General features: G+C 37.7%; 1 protein-coding gene across 7 annotated transcripts in view; it reads left to right on the top strand.

Annotated features, from left to right (window-relative positions):
• Positions 1-22,103, top strand: part of Syne2 (spectrin repeat containing nuclear envelope protein 2) — a 336,172-nt gene that overhangs the window by 179,715 nt on the left and 134,354 nt on the right. For 6 of the 7 annotated variants that reach the window (XM_046461328.2, XM_046461327.2, XM_046461326.2 and 3 more), the window contains exons 47-54: positions 37-302; positions 2,076-4,173; positions 6,231-6,553; positions 11,073-11,217; positions 12,056-12,274; positions 17,820-18,085; positions 19,850-20,018; positions 21,452-21,607. In XM_046461328.2, coding sequence (XP_046317284.1) covers positions 37-302; positions 2,076-4,173; positions 6,231-6,553; positions 11,073-11,217; positions 12,056-12,274; positions 17,820-18,085; positions 19,850-20,018; positions 21,452-21,607 — 3,642 coding nt within the window. The remainder of the gene's footprint in view (positions 1-36; positions 303-2,075; positions 4,174-6,230; positions 6,554-11,072; positions 11,218-12,055; positions 12,275-17,819; positions 18,086-19,849; positions 20,019-21,451; positions 21,608-22,103) is intronic. The other variant, XM_046461329.2, reaches the window with a different exon arrangement.

The following is a 22,103-nucleotide window of genomic DNA, read 5'->3' as shown; positions in this document are numbered from 1 at the left end:
ATGTATGATTTACTGGTTTGTGCGGCTTGTTTTTAGGAATTATATAACCGATTAGAAGCAAGGAAAACAGCCATTGAACCACTAGAACAATCTGAATGTTTCAACAAAACAGAAGCAAGTGCCTTGGCCCTCCACAATAAAAGATATTCAGCACAGCACTTGGACAATCTGCTTCAGGCGCTTACTGCTTTGAAGAAAAATAAAGAAAGCCAGTATTATCTCCTTAAACATTTTCAAGAACATGTCACCGCAGTTGAATCCTTGATGAAAGCCTTGTTGACAGAAAAGGAAAGTCTAAAAGTGTAAGTGTGGGAATATAGGACTCGTGTGCTTTTCATTCAAGCACAGCCCTCACTTCCTTGGATGGGCTCAGAGTTTTCAGAGTTTATTCTGTGAAAGGATCTATGATTGTAAAACTATTCTAGGGAAATGAATTCTACGTGGAACTGGCTTAGTCTGTTCGGGCTGCTATAACAACATACCATAGACTGTGGGGTTTATAAACAACAAAAATTTCTTTCTCACAGTTCTGAGGTTGGGAAGTAAAGATGAAGATGCTGGTAAATGTGATGTCTGGTGAAAGCTCTCACCAGTGCATCGATGGTACCTTCTAGCTGTGTCCTCACAGAGTAGAAAGGACAAGGCAGTTCTCTAGAGATTTCTGATTCAAAGACTCCTAAACCCACTCATATTTTATAAGAGTTTTGGCCTTATGATGTAATTACCCTCCAGGCCCCACTTCTTAATACCCCTAAGTTATTGATAAAATAGGAATTTGGGAGGGACTCATTCTGGTTTGTTTTGTTGTTTGTTTTTGCTTTTTTTTTGCTTTGCTGGGAATTGAGCCCTGGGTCTCAAACATGCTAGGCAAGTGCTCTACCACTGACTCATATCCCCAACCCTCAAATATTCTTAAATAGCAGAAACCATTTAAGAAAACTTTGTTGGTTTTGTGCTGGAAAAATAAATGTACATTACTGGATATGTTTTACAAACTAAGTTATTAAACAGTTCACAGTATAAATATCTGCAAAGTATATTTCAGTTCTATGAAATTCAATGTTCTTTTGGATAAGAGTTTATTCTAAACTGTGGGAAGGAGAAAAATATGTGTAGTTTTTTTGGCATTCACATAATTGGTTTAGATAGTTTAGTACATATTGAATATATATGTATATATACACACACATATATGTATATATTTACACACATGTGTATTAATTGTTTCTTTTAAAATATATGCACTCCTTTTGCCATTAAAATGATGACAAATGGTGGCAGATAGTCTTTTTTTCAGATATAGTCTTTTTTAAAAAATTTTTTTTAGTTTTATTTTTTAGTTGTTGATAGACCTTTATTTATATGTTGTGCTAAGAATCGAACTCAGTGCCTCACACGTGCCAGGCAAGTGCACTACTGCTGAGCCCCAGCCCCAGCCCCAGCCCCAGATATAGTCTTAATAGGTGAATTTTTTTTTATTAAAAAGGTTTATTTTATATGTATATCTAAATGGGTTTACTTTTAGTACTATCTCTTGAGGAAAACACTTTATACTGAAAACATTTGCTTAATAATTCTGACTTCTTAGTCAATATCTATAACATGATTTTAGAAAGATGGTAACAGAGGTGTTTGATAGTATGGTAATTTCTCTCAGTCCTAGACTGACCTTTGTAATAGCACTTTACAGTTTGCAGACTGTTTTTATATACATTGTTTTTTTTCACTCTTCACTCTTTTCCTTTGATTCTTTGTTTTAGTGATACCTTTTTTGTATCTGGTGCCCAGGACTTTGTGCATGCGAGGCAAGCACTGTACCAACTGAGCTATATCCCCAGCCCATTAATGATACCATTTTAAAGGTGTATTTTCTGCATTGTCATCCATTAATTGAAAGCCACAGTAAATAAGATTTTTATTTCTATTTTAAGGATATAATACTTTTGTAGATATCCTAATCTTCTTTTCTGTGAATTCAAAGCAGAATTATTTTCTTTTAATGATTATCTAACCATATATTAGTGCATAATAAATAGTAAATGTGAAAAAACACTATTTTTATTTTTCCCCCCTAGGGGACCAATGGACAGTGAAATCTATCTGAACAAAATTAAGAAATTCCTGAGATCAATAGAAAAAGAGAAAGTTTCTTTAAGCAAGTTGAAAGCTGAATGGGAGAGCTTATCACCTCATGTGACTGACATGGATAAGAAGCTGATGGAAAACCAGATTCAGCAGCTTGAGCATGGTTGGGAGCAAATGGAACACATGGTTCAAAAGAAGCATTCGCAGCAGGTAATGGAATATGGTGAATTCACCTCCCTTGTGAATAAGTTTCAAGACATGGAGACTTCTCTGCAAGAGCAGCAGCAGTGTCTACTGTTAAGGCTGAACTCTCTAGAAGAACAGGAGGGGAGCCACAGCATCATTGCCTCGGCCACTGAGCTCCAGGCCATCAAGCATGGGTTTTCTATTTTAAAGACACAAGCTGAACTTCAGATGAAGAGGTTCTGGGGAGAAAAAGAAAAGAAGATTTTAGAAGATGCAATAAATAATTTGAAGAAGCAATTGGAAACATTGGATCCATTAAACCTGGAGGTGGAAAATCGGATTAAGAAATGTGACATAAAGAACAAGATGAAGGAGACTATCCAGTGGGTCAAGAATCTGCAGGGTACACTCACTCCCTACATTTGCCTTTTCCCAGATGACATTCTTTCACAGATCAGAAAATGCAAGATGGCTCATGATGGTATTCTGGATAAGCAGCAGGTCATGGAGTCATTGGTGAAGGAGGTCAAAGATATCATTCCAAACCTTACAGCAGATGAGGGGGATGATTTAAATAGCCTCCTGGAGGACTTACAGAGTCAATATCAAATGCTAGTTTTAAAATCAACTCAGAGATCACAGCAGTTGGAATTTAAATTGGAAGAAAGAAGCCAATTCTTTGCAGGGATTGGGAAGGCTCAACTCACTCTTCAAAGAAAGGAAGCACTGATCATTCCCAAGATGGAAGCAGCCTCCACAGAAACTGAGCTAGCACATGTCCACTTCACTTTGAAGGCATCCCAGGAGGAGCTGCGAGAAATTGGGAGTGTGATCTCAACACATCTTCAGGAACTAGCAAACACCTGTAAGGATCTAAATGTCTTTGAAAGATTATTTCTTGATGACCATTTGAAACATCTGAAGACCAGAGCCAGCAGAACACAAAGATTCATTCAGAGTAAGTGCAATGAAGTAGAACATAAGATAAATTCTTATAGAGAACTCCATGAAGAAACATCTGGTCTTCAGAGGGAGGTTGATCGTATACAGCATAAGGAACTACTACTTAACCAAGACATAAATCAAGATGTGAAAGAGTTCAATAATCTTAAAGACAGACTTACTGGTGTTCGATGTGAGATCTTACAACTATTAGAACTTAAAGAACTGTTTGACTACACAGGGATAAACTGGGACTGTTCACAACTTAACCAATTGAAAACCCAAGTATTTGAAAAAGAAAAGAAACTTGAAGAAAAAATCAGACAGTTGGATACGTTTGTGGCAGAACATGGCAAATATCAAGCATTACTGTGTAAAGTAAGGGATATGGATTTGCAAATTAAGAAAAGGGCTGAATTAGTACAGAAAGCTCCTGATACCTCACCAGAGAGCAATTTGCTCAATGCAATAATTTTGAATCAGAAGATTGAGAAAGCGAAGTGCTTATATAATGAGGTACTAAAGAAATTAAGTGAAAACAAGGCCTTGGATGACTCATTCAAAGAGAAAGAAATAGTACAACTAACACTGAATGTAGAAGAAAATGATAAGTTACAGAAGGTCGTCAAAAACATAGTACTAGAATTCCAACCAAAAGAAATTGATGAAAAGAATTTTCAGGACCTACTAGAAAATTCCTTACATGTTTTAAATCAGATTAAATCTCACGTACAGCAGCCTTTGCTTATAAATTTGGGAATTGAACATATTGAAAATGAGAAGGATAATTTTGAAGCATTTCTAGAACTAGTTCAGGAGGAAATGTGTAGTATTAAAGCTGTGACTGTTACCGAGAAGCAAAGAGAAGAAAACTCTCCTGAAACTGGTGATATGGAGACAAAATTGCAAGATGTTGAAGCGCTTCAGACACAGCTTAGCAGAAGCATTGATTTACGCATGGTAAGTTTTTTTTTAATTACGTATTTTCAATTAATGGTGTTTTATTTTTTATTTGTTTCACTGTGGTTAATATCTGTACGTCTAAAGAAGTTACAGGTTCTACAGGAGAATTCTTTGCAGGAAGTTAGCTCTTTGCAAAAGTGCAACTTTATAATCCTGACTCAATCTACATCTAAATTCAATACCTTATAGTTTGGAAAAGCACTAATCTGATATCTCTACATCTGCTTCCTTCATAGCCCTTATGGAAGTCACAACAAATTTTTTCGTGTGTGTGTGTGTGTGTATATTTTTTTTTTTTTTTTGGTCTCTAGAGATAGTAAAAGATGATGGAAGAAGTGTGGTGTAAGGGAAGAACACCAAATAATAACTGATATTTATTTAGAATTTACAATATGCTAGGCACAGTGCTAATCATTCTATGTTTAATCTTCTCAGCGATTCTGTGAGGCAGGTGCTATTATTAGCCTATTTAAGAAAAATTGAGGGCTAAGAATGTGGCTCAGTGGTAGAGCTCTTGTGTAGCATGTTCAAGGCCCTAGGTTCAATTCCCAGGGTTGTTGTTGATGATGATGATGATGATGATGATGATGATATTACAATAAGGAAATTGAAGTTCAGATTTTTCTCAGGATCTTGTGACAAAAACAGAACCAGAATTAAAATTGAGATCTGATTCTAGATGAGGAGTCATCAAGTTAAGGAAGAACCATGGGCCAAATCCTGTCCATAGTCCTTGATTTGTAATTAAAGTTTTATTGGAACACAACCACACCCATTTGTTTATGGGCTAATGATGGCTGTTTTCATGCTCCAACTGCAGAGTGGAGTAGTCTTGATGTTTGCTGACCTCTGTGGGAAAGTGACCCCAGCACACTTCCCCCTTTCCTTTTGATAAGAGGGCAGGTGTCTTAGACATCTTTCACATTGTACTCTACATGATACCTTACATGTTGTTATCAAGTCTGTCACATTCAACTTATAAGATGGGGAAATTAACTTCTTTATTTTGAAGAGTTATTATTAGGTAGTGTATTTGAAATATTTTGTTAGATGTAAGTGCTACAGAAATGTAAAGTCAAATGATGAACCCTAATGTGTTGTTTAAATAGGTTCATAGCAGATGTTGAGGAATCTGAGAACCTCTCTTAGTTTTAATGATTTCAGGAAACAATTGACATAAATACCCAAAATAATATGATTAGAACTGGAGGGTAAGTGATTTATTTTGGAGCTAGGGATATATAGCTCAGCAGTAGAGCTAGCATACACAAGACTCTAGTACTGAGAATTAAATCATGTACTTTTTTTAATTGCCATTTTTTATTTGTTTTATTTAGTTACACATGACAGTACAATGATCTTGACATATCATACATTTGAATCAGATGGGGTATAATTTCTCATTTTTCTGAGTGTACAGGTTGCAGAATCACATTCGTCATGCAGTTACGTATTAACTTTTTTATGTGTGTGTGATCCTGGAGATCAAACCCTGGGGGGCTCTATCATTGTGATCTTCCTGCCTTAGCCTTCTGAGCTGCTGGGATTACAGGCATGCGTCACCATGCCCAGCCCATACCCTGCTATTTCTTATTTTAATTAGAAGACTGAAGTCTAGAGACATTCCGTGATGTGCTCAGACTAAAGGTAGTAGCATAGCTATTGATTTCAAGACACAAGTAATCTGGAGTTTGTTGTTTTGTTTTCATTTGTTTACAGATACTGATTAAAGTTATACATATTAAACATATTTTACTGTTTTATTTAATTTGTAGTCTGGTACAAGAATTCCAGAGCAGGAACATATAGTAGTGGGCATGATTCATCAGACATTATTCTGAATTTAGATGATTTCTTAGAAAATCTGGAAACCATTTTTTCTTCATACAAACAAAAAGTTATTCCTTTTTAATACTAGTGTGATATTGTTAAATCGTAAGTATAAGAAGTCAGCTCTGATAAGACGCAGAGACAGGTTAGGAACGCACACAAACATTCAATAATGACAAAACATTTGACAGTGTTGTCACAGCTTTTAATCTCCTATTCTCCAGGATGCCTTGAACAATGCTTATGAAAATATAACCCTCTATAACGAAGCAGTCGCCAGGGCGATGGAGATCATCACTTCCCTGGAAGCCATCATTGCATCCCCGAGAGTAAACCTTCATAATCCACAAGAATCACTAGAGAGGTTTCGCTGGAAGCAAAAGGAATTGGAATCCACAATTGCAGACATCCAGGACCTCATCGAGAACCTGGGAACTATATCAGCACCCGAGGCCAAGCAGGAATTCCAGTGTACCTTACAGGAATTAATTTCTAAGAACTCAGCCATGAAGGAGGCGGCCACAGTAAAGGCAGCTATGGTAGAAAGGTAAGTCTTCTTCCTGAAGGTAATACTTTAGGAACGTAAATTAAGGCTTTTTTTTTTTTTTAATAATTAACGTATATGCATTAGAGCTAATATGGGCAATTGTAAAAGTTTTTTAAAAGTTCACTAAAGAAAACCCTAGTAAATATGTTATTATATTAAAATTTCTTTGGGTACGTAGAGAATATTGATACAAGCATGTATATGATGTATATAAAGAATGATGATAAAACAAATATCTTCATGCTCAAAGTTTCAAAGATTGACATTAATTTGAATATTCTTTTTCTTTTTGTTGTCAATGGACATTTACTTTATTTATTTATATACAGTGCTGAGAATCGAACCCAATGCCTCACACATGCCAGGCAAGCACTCTCTCAACGAACCACAGCCCCAGCTCCTACTTTTAATTTTCTCCTATGCTCCTTTCTTCTCTCATAAATATCTCTTATCTTAAATACAATGTTTGTCACTTCCTTGCTTTTTGTTGTATTTTTGCTGTGTTGATGTGTTTTTTTCATGATCGTCAAACCAACACCCAGTGTGTCTATTCTTCTGTCACTTCATTTTTTTCAAATTCATCATATGACCCTGAGATTTATTCAGTGTTCTTTTCTGTAGAAAAATTCATGCACTTAGCTATTGATGGACATCTGGATCGTTCCTGGTGTTTTGTATTCTCAAACACTGCTAGTAGAAACATTTTAAAATGCAAGAGTTTTCTGTGTATATCTCTAGGAGTGGGATTGCCTGGGTCACATCTTAAATTTTTAATGCCAAATAGTTTCCCTAATTTCCATTTAAACCAGCAGCATATAGGTATTACAGGTGTCCCATATCCTTACCAACACAAATGAGTAAGAAGTGTTACCTGATTACAGTTTAAATTTGCATTTCTAGTACTGTTAATGAGTTTGAGCTCTTTTGTTGAATGTTTATTAATTGTTTATATTTCCTTTTCTGTAGAATGTCTATTCAAGTCTTTACTCATATTTTGTTGTATTGTCTTTTTCTTACTGATTTGTAGGAATTTATTCTATGTTCCTATTAAATACCCATCCAATCTATCCAGAACCACATTTGAGTAGCAGGCAAAGAAAATTAAAATCTCACAAATATTCTCTTTTTTTTATTGGTTGTTCAAAACATTACAAAGCTCATGACATATCATCTTTCATACATTTGATTCAAGTGGGTTATGAACTCCCATTTTTACCCCAAATACAAGTTGCAGAATCACATCGGTTACACATCCACATTTTTACATAATGCCATATTAGTGACTGTTGTATTCTGCTACCTTTCCTATCCTCTACTATCCTCCCTCCCCTTCCCTCCCATCTTCCCTCTCTACCCCATCTGCTGTTATTCAATTCTCTCCCTTGTTTTTTTTTTCCCTTTTCCCCTCACAAACTCTTATATGTAATTTTGTGTAACAATGAGGGTCTCCTTCCATTTCCATACAGTTTCCCTTCTCTCTCCCTTTCTTTCCCCCCACTCGTCTCTGTTTAATGTTAATCTTTTCCTCGTGCTCTTCCTTCCTGTTCTGTTCTTAGTTGCTCTCTTTATATCAAAGAAGACATTTGGCATTTGTTTTTTAAGGATTGGCTAGCTTCACTTAGCATAATCTGCTCTAATGCCATCCATTTCCCTGCAAATTCCATGATTTTGTCGTTTTTTAGTGCTGTGTAATACTCCATTGTGTGTAAATGCCACATTTTTTTTATCCATTCATCTATTGAAGGGCATCTAGGTTGATTCCACAGTCTAGCTATTGTGAATTGTGCTGCTATGATCATTGATGTGGCAGTATCCCTATAGTATACTTTTTAAGGTCCTCAGGGAATAGACCGAGAAGGGCGATAGCTGGGTCAAATGGTGGTTGCATTCCCAGCTTTCCCAGGAATCTCCATACTGCTTTCCATATTGGCCGCACCAATTTGCAGTCCCACCAGCAATGTACAAGTGTACCCTTTTCCCCACATCCTCGCCAGCACTTGTTGTTGTTTGACTTCATAATGGCTGCCAATCTTACTGGAGTGAGATGGTATCTTAGGGTGGTTTTGATTTGCATTTCTCTGACTGCTAGAGATGGTGAGCATTTTTTCATGTACTTGTTGATTGATTGTATGTCCTCATCTGAGAAGTGTCTGTTCAGGTCCTTGGCCCATTTATTGATTGGGTTATTTGTTTTCTTATTGTTTAATTTTTTGAGTTCTTTGTATACTCTGGATATTAGGGCTCTATCTGAAGTGTGAGGAGTAAAAATTTGTTCCCATGATGTAGGCTCCCTGTTTACCTCTCTTATTGTTTCTCTTGCTGAGAAAAAACTTTTTAGTTTAAGTAAGTCCCATTTGTTTATTCTTGTATTTAACTCTTGGGCTATGGGTGTCCTATTAAGGAATTTGGAGCCTGACCCCACAATATGTAGATCGGAGCCAACTTTTTCTTCTATCAGGCGCAGAGTCTCTGATTTGATATCAAGCTCTTTGATCCATTTTGAATTAACTTTTGTGCATGGCGAGAGAAAGGGGTTCAGCTTCATTTTGTTGCATATGGATTTCCAGTTTTCCCAGCACCATTTGTTGAAGATGCTATCCTTTCTCCATTGCATGCTTTTAGCCCCTTTATCAAATATAAGAAAGTTGTAATTTTGTGGATTGGTCTCTGTGTCCTCTATTCTGTACCATTGGTCCACCTGCCTGTTTTGGTACCAGTACCATGCTGTTTTTGTTACTATTGCTCTGTAGTACAGTTTGAAATCTGGTATCGCCATACCTCCAGATTCACACTTCCTGCTTAGAATTGCTTTTGCTATTCTGGGTCTTTTGTTTTTCCATATGAATTTCATGATAGCTTTATCTATTTCTACAAGAAATGCCGTTGGGATTTTGATTGGCATTGCGTTAAACCTGTAGAGAACTTTGGGTAATATCGCCATTTTGATGATGTTGGTTCTGCCTATCCATGAACAGGGTACATTTTTCCATCTTCTAAGATCTTCTTCTATTTCTCTCTTTAGGGTTCTGTAGTTTTCATTGTATAAATCTTTCACCTCTTTTGTTAGGTTGATTCCCAAGTATTTTATTTTATTTTTTTTTTTGAGGATATTGTGAATGGAGTGGTTTTCCTCATTTCCATTTCAGAAGTTTTGTTGCTGATATACAGGAATGCCTTTGATTTATGCATGTTGATTTTATATCCTGCCACTTTGCTGGATTCATTTATTAGTTCTAGTAGTTTCTTTGTAGACCCTTTTGGGTCTTCTAGGTATAGGATCATGTCTTCCGCAAATAGTGATATTTTTAGTTCTTCTTTTCCTATTTTTATGCCTTTAATTTCTTTTGTCTGTCTAATTGCTCTGGCTAGTATTTCAAGGACTAAATTAAATAGAAGTGGTGAGAGAGGGCATCCCTGTCTTGTTCCAGATTTTAGAGGGAATGCCTTCAGTTTTTCTCCATTTAGAATGATGCTAGCCTGAGGCTTAGCATATGTAGCTTTTACAATGTTGAGGTAAGTTCCTGTTATCCCTAGTTTTTCTAGTGTTTTGAACATAAAGGGATGCTGTACTTTGTTGAATGCTTTTTCTGCATCTATCGAGACGATCATATGGTTCTTATCTTTAAGTCTATTGATGTGGTGAATAGCATTTATTGATTTCTGTATATTGAACCAACCTTGCATCCCAGGGATGAATCCTACTTGATCATGGTGCACAATTTTTTTGATATGCTTTTCACAAATATTCTCAAAGCAAAAACCTGGCCCTACAGATTTTCTTATTTCTATATATTTTCATTTTATAGATTTTTGTATCCTTGATTCCTTGCCAGTTTATTAGTGTGTTTTAGGAGTTTTTTTCTTTTTAGAAGTAAATTTGGTAGAGAATCTTTATTGTTCTCAGTGGGGAATTTGGGATTTATTTTGCATAAAAATTTTTATAGTATTTTTAACATTTTGCAATATTATGTTGAATAGAAAATAAAAAATTTCCTACTTTGATTTTTTTACCCTATAACACTAGGTCATTTCTCTATTATAACACTTTACAAAAATAATTACAATTGCTATATAAAATTTTATATAATGTTTTCTTATTTAATTTTCTTAATCATACCTTTTCCTAGACCTAATTTTTGCTATTTTAATTAATACTCTGGTGAGAGAAAAGGTATTATTATGCAAAAGATTTTATCTTGTTTAGGATAAATTTCTTATATTTAGGATTTATTCCTTGAGGTAAATTGCAGAAGTGAAATTAATGAGTCAAAAAAAATCCACAAAGCTCTTCAGTTTAGATATTTTAAGGGCAGCCTTAAATGCCTGTTAAAGTTTGCATTTAAAGCCATCCCTGGGCCCCTTTGGGGTTGCATAGTCAATGAAAACCTGTTGAAATGCATTGAATAGAAAAAAAAACTTTATATAAAACTGAATGTGGAGAATTCTTCCTGGGAAGTTCAAAGTTTATCGTGTTCCATAAAATGTAATATCACTCTTTTTTCTAACTGTGCCTCATCAGGTGTCTTGAGAATTACAAACGCTACAGAAGTATCAAGGAGTACATTTGTACTCACCTCAGAAAAATGGAGACAGTTCTCAGGCAGTCCATGTCCCCGTTACCAGTGTCTTACAAGGAAGCTTTAGAGCGCTTGGAACAGAGCAAGGTAACCGCGTTTGCGAGTCTCCGTAAGTCTGTGCACAAAACTCAGAAGATCATGCACGTGGAGGCATCAGGAAATGTGGTTCTCACAACCCATGGAAATCTTCAGGCTGAATTGAGAAAGTTCCTCAAACCAGAAGTCAGGAGGGAGAAAAATGAAACGGTTGTTTTTAAGATATTTAATTAATTGGATTCACAGTGTAGTCCTCCCCTAGTAGCATTCTGTCCTCTGAAACCTTCACTTTCTCATTATCTCAGGGGATGCTGCTGGATCAGTGGTAGAGCCTGTCGCCCACTGAGCAGTCAGGCACCTGTCCTAAGCTCTGAATTCTGGTCACTTCTTAGACCCTGTTACTAAGCAATTTTAATTTTTGCTTATTTGCATTTGTTAGAATGTACAGTATAATTGCTGCTTGGATTTGGATGAGAACATTCTAAATTGATAATATCTACCAAAAAAGCAAAGGAGAAAAAGTGGGGATAAGCACCCCTAAATATTTTTTGATGGTTAACATAGGAAACATTGTACAGATAAATTACCTAGTAAAATATGAGACTCGAGTTAAAATAACAAGATGTAATTCTCAGATATTTACCTTTGAAAGTGCATTCTTAGATTTAAGGGTCATTATTTGTCCTCATAGTCCCAAATTCATGCAGAATATAGTTATGGATAATTCTTATCTGGCCCAAATTGACTTGCAAAAGGATTAAAAAATGGTCACGTAATACTTGTGGATGGTTACAATCACTGACTGTTGAAGATTTAAGACAGTTTCTATGTTTCAGGGCAAAAAAAATAGACATTATATCCCTGTTGTTTATTCATTTTCTTTCTTAAGGCCTTGGTGTCAAATCTCAAATCAACCAGAAAAGAGCTCACGAAGCTGCGACAGGTCCTTCGACACTTGAGGCGCAGGTGCACAGAAAAGGATGGCATGTGTGTGCTCAGAGGCCTGTCGGTCCTGTGGGAGAAGTGGCTCAGTTTGCTACAGGCTGCCAAAGTCTGGGAGATGTGGAGTGAAGAACTGAAACAGGAGTGGAAATTCGTTAGTGAGGAAGTGAGTGTTTCATTTTCAACATTCAAATTCTAAAGTTTCCAAGCAAATGTTATTTCCTTTATTACCTTCACTTTGTATGTAAAAAAAGCCCCCCACAGTACCATCTGTGTACATCATGTATACATGGCACATAAATGTTTCTAGAGGTCAGGCTCTATTAGAATAGTCCCCAAGAACTACTTAGGCTCTTTTATAATAGTGGCTTAGTTTTTTTTTTTTTTTTGGTGGGGGGTATAAGATAATTCTTATAAATTGTTGAGCTTGAGTTTTAAAATCTTTTTTATAAAGATAAATTAATCTCTCAAAAATAACTGGCTCTACATTCATTCTACTAAAGGTTAGAATTAGGCAACATGCATAAAACCAACTAATTTTGAAATTAACTACCATTGTTAGCTATGGAAATTAGCTACAATTGTTAAGTGCAGACCTAAAAACATGAGGTGTGATGTTCTTTCTGAAAACAGTCTCAAAGAAGACCCCCATAATATATGCCAATCACAGATGTTAATTTATTCATAGTTTCAGACTTAGGATTCACATGTATTAAGAAAGAAAATTAAAAATCGTATGAAAGGATCTTAGCATATTTTCTAATCTTTCCAAAGGGCCAGGTATCAATGACATACAATTCAGAACACTCATGAAAAAAACCCTTCTCTTATTCATTTCAAACTTTTTGCTGACTTTAAGATAGAAATATGAGTCAATACTTAATTGCAGGAAGATCACATGCTTTGGGATCAAAATGTTTAACACTATCATAGTAACCTGCTTAGAACTTGATGTTTTTGAAAATGAATATCATTTCAGTCATTCTGGCAGGGTTTGATCAGTGAGTAATCTCTTCAATGTTCAAGCTCTAAGAAATTTTGTAAATTATCCTGTCGGTGGGGCTGCTGGCACTGGTTCTCACGTGTCCACGATAGTACCATTTATTGAGTTCCTGCACTGGGCTGAGAAGGCAGTGCACACATGATCTCACTGAATCTTGGTCTATGGAGGTAAATATTGTCACCATTATGTAGGTGGGGAAACTGAAACCTGAGATATTAGGCAACAGCCAAGCAGCCCCAGCTGGAGATTGAGCAGTGAGCCCCTATGGGATGAGACTGAGGCTGTCTTGCTCACCATTCCAACCTTACAACCCTGTCCACAGCTTTGCATTTAGTGGGCACTTAGTAAATATTCGTGGAAGGACAGCTCTTATTCAAATCCAGATTCTGGCTAATTCAAACCTTTTGTTCTTTTTATTTTCTCACATGTTGCTTTATACCCATTTGCAATAATATCTTATGAATTCAGACCTCATTCATGCAATTATTCTTACAAACATTTGACAAAGTCTGATAGCAAAATATATTTATCAAAGAATAGCACAATAATAATAACTACTAAGTAGAGCACTTAATATGTGCCAGTCATAATTCCACATATTAGGTTTTATGTCATCGTGTGTCATCTCTTTCATCCTCAAGAGACTCCTGAAGAGGTTTTTTTAAATGTATGTATAAATTTTTTTCAAACATAAAATCTGTGCTCAATCACTAAATCACCAAATTAAATGATATTTGCATACATCAAATCAATTTTTTCCTGGCTCAAGCCCAGGACTCATGCATGCTAGGCAAGCACCTTACCCCTGAGCTATACCCCAACCTGATATATGATTATACTGTAGCCCTTACCCATTCAGTAAAATGACATCATCTAAAGACCTATACACGTAAGATTTTGTTAGTGTGGTTGATGCCTTTATAAACATGACAAAGTGAATTCTGTTTTTAAAATGTCTACAGTAATACAATAATTTAGTATCTTTAAGGAATAAATGGTTCATGTATAATTCTTGAAAATGTAAATGCCCAGTTTATAAGTGTACAAGTTAAAAAATTAATTTTTTACTTACCTTTTCCCCTCTTATATCTTACCTCCCTATTTTCTTAAACAGAATGAGCTCATTATGGTTATTAACTTCTGGTTATCCAGAATAATCATATATTTTATACTTTGATAATGATAATATTCTAGAATGAAGTCTTGTCTTCAAAGACAAATGGAGTGCTAAGGCTGACTTCTTCCCCTGGGTCAAAGTAATTTCTTTGTTGGTTTCTATTTCTGCGGTTCTGGGTATTTTATTATAAAAAGGAAAATTTTGAGTTTTGACTTCTGGGGTGTGTACAGTCTCCACAGAGCAGGCACCTTAGGATAATACATGCCCTTAATAGTGTTATGTAACCTTAATAGGTTAATGTGACTTAGGCTCTGGGCATGTAGTAGAGGTCACAGACTCCAGTGGGTAGTCCTACATTTATTCTGACCTCTAAACTGGGTTGCCATGTTAACAATGAAAAGTATAGTGTTTTCAGATGGGCCTTGACTTAAAAATCCATAATCAGGCTCTTAATTACAGCTCAGATGCATATTTTCTTTTTTATGTGACAAGGACTAAGTTGAGATTTCTCCATTCTGGGCTAAGTATACTCTTCAATTTGTCAAATGATAGGGTGACATTGACCTCAAAGGTGATAGCTTCCACCTCTGATAACCTACAGAATTCTTTTTCCTATCTACATGCCTTCTCCCCTTTGATTTCTTCATAATTTACCATGAACCTAAGAGTTGGTTTTGGTATTGGGAATTGAACCCAGGGGTGCTTTACCATGAGATACATCCTAGCCTTTTTCAGTTTTTTTGTCTGAGACAGGGTCTCATTAAGTTGCTGAGACTGGCCTTGAGCTTGGAATCCTCCTGCCTCAGCCTTCTGAGTTTCTAGGATTAAGGCATGTGCTACCATGCCTAGCTGAACCTAGAAGTTTTATAACCAATTTTGTTAGGATTCCGTGTCCAAGGAAGATCATCAAAGCCTCTTGTAAGTAGACAAATGTATGTATACTTGTTATGGCAACTTGTTATGATTTGAGAGTCGTCCTTACCCCCAAGTCAGTAAAATTTAACAAAGTTTGTTGAGTTTTAACAAGTATATAGAGTCACTTAATCACCTTAAAATCAAGATGTAGGACATTTCTGTCACCCTGAAAATTCCCTGTGTCACTTTATGCTCTTTGCCTTCCCTCACCTCTAGTCCCCGGCTACCATTAATCTATTTCTTGTCCTGTAGCTTTTTCATTTGCAGAACGTCATATAAGTGCATTCATACAGTGCGTGGCCTTTGACTTCTTTTCACTAAGTATCACGTGCTTGGGTTCATTCTTGCAATTGCTTGTCTCAGCAGTTCATTTTTTTTTTTATTCCTGAGTGGTATTCTACTTGGTAGATGGAGTACAGTTGATCCATTCATAAGATAAAGAATTCATGGGCTTTTGAGCAAAATTATCATTTTAATAAAAAAATTATTAAGTGGCTGGGGGTGAGACTCCGTGGTAGATCATTTGCCTGGCATACACAAGAGCTAGGTTGAATCCCCAGGACCTGTTAAAAAAAAATGTTGTCCCCCTTGAGTTCCCTTCTTCAGACACTTACCAGCTGTACAAGAGATAGCAGGACCTGTGTTTAGGGACTGCCAGCAGGTGATTCATTTTGGAAAGTGACACTGGGAGGACAGAAGTAGGAGACTAATAGAACTGAAGCAGGAAAAGTCTGAGCCCTTAGTTGTTTGGCTCTGACTGTGTCTTTGTAGCTGCGTTTGCCCATTTGTGGTTAGGATAACAATGGAAGAGATGCTCCAGTAGGTCTTTGGTTGCAGGTAGAGTTCTTCCAATGCCTGTGCATATCGGAAACCTAGATGTGCTGTTAGCCCTGTCAATATGGCAGTGCCTTTATTTGCATGGTGGTTCTCAAGCAATATGATCTAGTGGAACCCAGTTCTAGTGGAACTCCCTGATGCAAGTGTAGTGGTCAGCCTGAGAACCAAGATTTGGTTTGGAGATGATGGGAAGCACAAATTTCATAACTCAGGCTCTTGGAGAGGGTCCAGTCTATACCTTCTCCAGGTATTATAACCACTGGACCCAACTGGATCCTATGTCCCAAGTGGCAGAGCAGCATATACCATAGCCCACTCCTGCTGCAGTGCCTCATTTTCTCCATGTGTGCCTCAGCCTTACAGCATTGTTGATAATGGATATGATAAGCAGAGCTGTGTAAGAATCCCAGCTACAATATATGCAACCTCTAAAATCCAAAAAGGCCCATGTGGTGCTGCGTCTCTTTCTCGGTGGTGGAGGTCAAGGATTGAACAACCTGAAAGAAGAGAAGCCCTGCTGCACCTCAGACCACTGGGCCCTGGAGTCTTAATTGATGCTGGGGCTTTTGAGTTTGCATAGGCTTTATTACTCACCTTGTGGCACATCTTACTGGACATCCAGGACCTTGCTAACCATTTCGGTTACTCATGATGTCATAAGTGGAGTTGACCGGTGTGATGTTCTGCAGTGTCGAGATGGCCAGCATGGATGTGTGGCTCTGTGTGAACATAGGATTGATGTAACATGAACACAGAATGAGATAAATGAGGGTCTAAAGGAGGAGAAGACCATTGGAGTTGAGGAGGGACTTAAGATCCATCGGATTCAAGAGACTTTGAGACTTTTTTCTAAGTCTTTGTTGAAGTCTGATGGAGCTTTTGATTTCCAGCTGCATTTAAAATTAGATATGGGGGCTGGTCTGTGGCTCAGTGGTAGAGCACTTGCCTGGCATGTGTGAGGCACTGAGTTCAATGCTCAGCACCACATGTAAATAAATAAATTTTAACTAAACATATTTTTAAAAATAAGATATGATTTTGGGTTCTGCACATACTAGTGGTTGATGAATACATGGTTGGTTTGGTACTTCAAGATGGTTTCTCTGTGGTGGGCACCATGAGGGTAATGAGAATCCACTGGACTTATTTTTGGAGTTAGAAGTGAAAGAAGTTTTTGGAGGTGAGAAGTGAAAGAAAAGGGACCTGCAGGAAAATTTCCATGTCTAATAGGTGCCTAGCTTCTTATAGTGGGAGCTGCTTGTGGGCCTCATTCTAACAACCCCTGTGCATCTCAAGAGAAATACCACTTTATCCAACAGAAAACTGAATAGGAAATCAATTATTTTAAATATTCATCAACATTTCTTTTTCCCACAACAGTAACACTTCATTTTATTTATGTATTTACTTACTTACTTATTTATTTTCATGGTAATGGGAATTTGGCCTGGGGCATTTTACTACTGAGATGTATTCCCAGCCCTTTTTCAGTTTATTTTGAGACAGGGTCTCGATAAATTGCTGAGGCTGGCCTTGAACTTGTGATCCTCCTGCCTCAGCCTCCTGAATTTCTGGGGATACAGGTGTGAGCCACCACAACCTTTTGTTCTCATCATCCTATAGCTGGGAGCTATATGATTCTGTTGATAGAGGACCAATATTCCCAACTGTAGGAGAACAAATATTTCTTTTGAATTAGGAGATGGCCTATAGATACCCTTTGAAGAGAGAGTACTAAAAAATTATGGCTGCACAAGAATATTTCAAGTCCTAATGTGGTAAGAGTGTACTTGACTTATTTTAGTTCTCTTTCATTGTTGTTGTTGTTTATTGAATTAGATGGAACGAGAAACAATCATTTTAGACAATCTTCAAGAGGAACTCCCAGAAATTTCCAAAACAAAGGAGGCCGCCACCACGGAGGAGCTCTCAGAGCTGCTGGACGCCTTCTACCAATACGAAGAGAGTGTGGAGATGCAGCAGCTCTTGCTGACCCTGCTCCTTCAGCGCATAAAGAGTATCCGGAATGTTCCTGAAGGCCGAGGGGCTGTAGAGGCTGTCCCTGCTCTTCAAGAGATCCAGTCCATGCGGGAACGGTGCGACAGGTAAGACTGAAGAAAGAATGTGCTTGGCAATTCTGGCTCCAAATTTTCAAAAGTATCCAATTGATAAAATATAAAAATAGTATAGGATAATGACAAGTGATACTATGGGATTGTGTTGTATAGGATAATTGGCGTTATCCTATACTACAAAAAGGAAAGGAAAAGATAAAGTAGCTATCATTAAAGCAAGCACTCATTTGCCATCTTGAAATTTCTGAGTAGAATAACCTCGTTTTGGTACCAGGGATTGAACCCAGGGGCACTTAACCACTGAGCCACATACCCAACCGTTTTTGGTTTTTGTTTTTTTCTTTTTTTTTTTTGAGACAAGATCTTGCTAGGTTGCTTAGGGCTTTGTTAAGTTGTTGAGTCTGGCTTTGAATTTGCAATCCTTCTGCCTCAGCCTCCTGGGCTGCTGGGATTACAGGTGTGTGTGCACCACCGTGCCCAGTGACACTGTGCTTCTGACTGGCTGGCTATCAAGAATTCCTTTGACACCTTCCCCAGGTCCAATTAACTTGCCAAAACAGCTCACAGAACTCAGGAAGACATTCAGGTTTGCTGGCTTGTTATTAAAAGACAAAAAAAGGGATATAGATGAACAGCCAGATGGAAATTGCTTAGGCCGAGTGTTTAGACACCACACCCTACCTTCCAGGTATCTCTGCTGTTCAGCAATCTGGAAGCTCCCCAAATCCTATTCTTGTGGGTGTTCATTATGTAATCATGAGAGATTACATCATTGGCCTTTGGTGATCACCTCAGCTTCAGTCCCCGTCCACTCTGGAGGTTAGGAATGATGATATGGAGGTGGTGAGGGTGGTCCTGAATGTTAGTACCCTTTAATCATATGGTTCTCTCTCCTTGCAAGCAGTTCCCATCCTGAGGCGCCTCGAGAACCCACCAAGAGTTGCCTCATTAGCATAAAAGATGCTCTTGTCACTCAGGAAATGACAAAAGTCTTAAGAGCTCTGTCAAGAACCAGAGTCACTGACTCAACATTAGAACAATAGGTTCTGCTTGTGCTTCTATCTATAAGGGTATTATGAGCTTTGTCTCAGGAACCTGGGCAAAGACCAAACATTTATTTATTACATCATAGTATCACAGATTCTTATCAAATAATTCTAAGGAAAGGTTTTTTCCACCCAGTTGCCTCTTTCAATATTTGAAGCATCCACAGCAAATGGAGTCAGTGGAAGAGAATAGGTCCTGTAGGATTGTTGGTCCCCAAGAGCCTGCCCATGACTCCAGTCACACTCAAAAATCATTTTTATTTGAGATCAAAGAGTATATGCAGAAAAATAGAAGGTAGAGGTGGCAACTAGAACAGAAAGCTCAAAGAGAAGATATTTGGGGATGGAAGTTTTGGAGAGGTTTTTGATTGAGTGCTAGGATTTGGTGTGTTTGATTATGTGGTATTGAAATCATTGAAAAAATGGAGCCAGGTACAGTGGTGCACACCTGTAGTCCCAGTGGGAGGCTGAGGCAGGAGGATCACAAGGTCAAAGCCAGCCTCGGCAACTTAGTGAGGCCCTCAGCAACTTAGTGAGACCCTGTCTCAAAATAAAATATAAAAAGGACTAGAATGTGCCTCAGTGGTTAATGAGATTTATATATATATGTTATATATATATAATATTTTCTTCTTGGGGGAAAATCATTTTTTGTGAACTATTCAGATATTTTGTTAATTGTTGAAATTAAACTGTTTCACAAAAGAGCAGGACAGAAAATCGGTTATATTTTGATGTTCTGTTTTAGGCTTCTTCAGAAAGCTCAGAAAAATAAGGAATCATTGCAGACTGAACTCCAGGGAAGACATTCCTTCACAAAGGAAATAATTGCTTTGAAGAACGTATTTCAACAGGCTTCAACTTCTTTCCAAAATATGGCATCAGAGGGCCACCCAGAAAGGGCAAAGCAGTTGGAGGTAAGTGAGGAATGAACTAGTGAACGTGGCTGATATTGGCCCATAGCCTTGTATTCAAAGTCCTTGGGGGCAGAGGTAACTCCTTGATTTGGGTTGGAAGAGTGATTAGGAAAAGATGCAAGGAGAGGGGGAAGCACATGCAAAGGCCCTATGGTATGTTGTGGGCAGAGCCAGGGGACCATGAGCAAAATTGAGAGCAGGCTGAGTGTGGACTAAACAGCCCTTTTTCAAGCATGTTTCAAGGGTGTTTGGTGAACAGACCCCGTTTGGGTAGCATGTTAAACTATTTTAGTAGGCCATGGTGTTTTGCCTCTGGTACGGGCATGCACATACCGAGAGTCATTTGGGAGCTCATTTCTTCAGAGCGATCTCACATTCCAGTTCAATGGTAACAGTCAAAAATTATGTTTGGAAGCTGATTCAGAAGTTGCAAGCTGCGGTGAACCAGAGCTTTGGTGTTGATGTCCAGGAGCCCTCCCATAGGCACCAGCTCTGTTTAGCCCTGAATGACATCCTGTCCTCCCTGAGTCTAGATAAAGCAGGAGGACACTCACACCAGTCCACCTGTGTCTGGATGGCTTTGTTCTTTAACTTTCTCCTTCTAGATTAATAAAGGAGAATCTGTGACACATCCCAGAGTCATTTAAAATTGTAATCGCTCAGCGTCAGCACAGTGACTCAGTCCATTAAAACAAATAATGCTTGAACAGCTACTGTAAAAACCAAACAACAGAAAAGCCACAGTAAAGTCAAGAAGTATTTTTCCACTTGATCTTTGGGAAACTTTCCCAAACAAATGAGTTTCTCCTTTATAATTACTAGAGGAGAACAGTAGATCAGATTTTATTTCTAGGCCACAACCAATGGACTGTTTGTTCAGGTTTCTTTTATCTCCCCAAACCTGCATTCTTTGTAAGGAACTGGAACCCTCCCTTTTGAAAAAAGCTGAGCTCTGCTGGGCTGTCTAATTACAAGAAAGGGACACTTTTGCTTCAAGCGTGGGCTTTTAGTGGCCTTGACTCATTGTGATGATAATGTAGGAAGAAGTAGAAATAGAAACAAGTTAATAACAACACCAAAGAAAAACTTCTTTGAAACTTTTTTTGCTACTTGTAGCTTTTAAGATCCGTGCTGCGACTGAGATACCGTTTAATCCTAGAGGTACTTTGGAAGCAGGGGACATTTGTAATGTCTTTTTGCCACAATGGTTTGACACTCTGAAGAGAGATCAGGTTTAATTCTTATAAATTAGAAAGCATCCTCTGACCAAACCAAGTATCTCCTGGGTTCAGTCAACTCCTAACAATAGTGAGTTTTGTCCAGCAAAGTTTGCTTCTTTGGATCACGAGGACCAGGAGGAGCTGGAAAGCAGCTTTTGCTTTTTAGAGCTGAACTTTCCCCACACAGTGTGGAAACTCTCTTGACGTTTTTAGGAGCTTCAGAGCATTCTTAAGAAAGGCAAGCTCACTTTTAAGAGTATCATGGAAAAACTGCGAATCCAGTACTGTGAAATGTACACCATAGTCCCTGCAGAGATGGAGTCCCGGGTGGAGGAATGCAGAAAAGCTTTAGAAGACATAGATGAGAAGGTAATAATAATGTTCTTACTTGTACTGTCCTTTATGGGGTTGAATGACTAGAAGAAAATGTTCTCTAAGGCCACATTTTCATTTGCCCTGATTTTAGCTCTGACTGGTTTGAGCTTGGTTAAATGGCAGTTTTGTGTATTGAACACTGAGATTAATAGGCTTGAAATAAGTGACTTAAATAACATAATATTAATCTGTATATATTTAGTCATCCAGATGCTTAGTTTTTCTTCTCTTGCATCTTAAAATACTTATATATTGGGCTGGGGATGTGGCTCAAGTGGTAGCGTGCTCGCCTGGCATGCATGCGGCCCGGGTTCGATCCTCAGCACCACATACAAACAAAGATGTTGTGTCTGCTGAAAACTAAAAAATAAATACTAAAAATTCTCTCTTTCTCTCTCTCTCTCTCAAAAAAAAATACTTACATATTATCTCTTCCTTGGTTTATAATTATTTTTGATTGTACAGACACTTAAAATTTTTGGACACAAAT

This window comes from Marmota monax, unplaced genomic scaffold (genome assembly GCF_021218885.2).
Source record: "Marmota monax isolate L192 unplaced genomic scaffold, Marmota_monax_Labrador192_F-V1.1 WCK01_AAM20220418_F8-fsc00001, whole genome shotgun sequence".
NCBI lineage: Eukaryota > Metazoa > Chordata > Mammalia > Rodentia > Sciuridae > Marmota > Marmota monax.
This window is presented reverse-complemented; position numbering and strand designations above follow the sequence as displayed.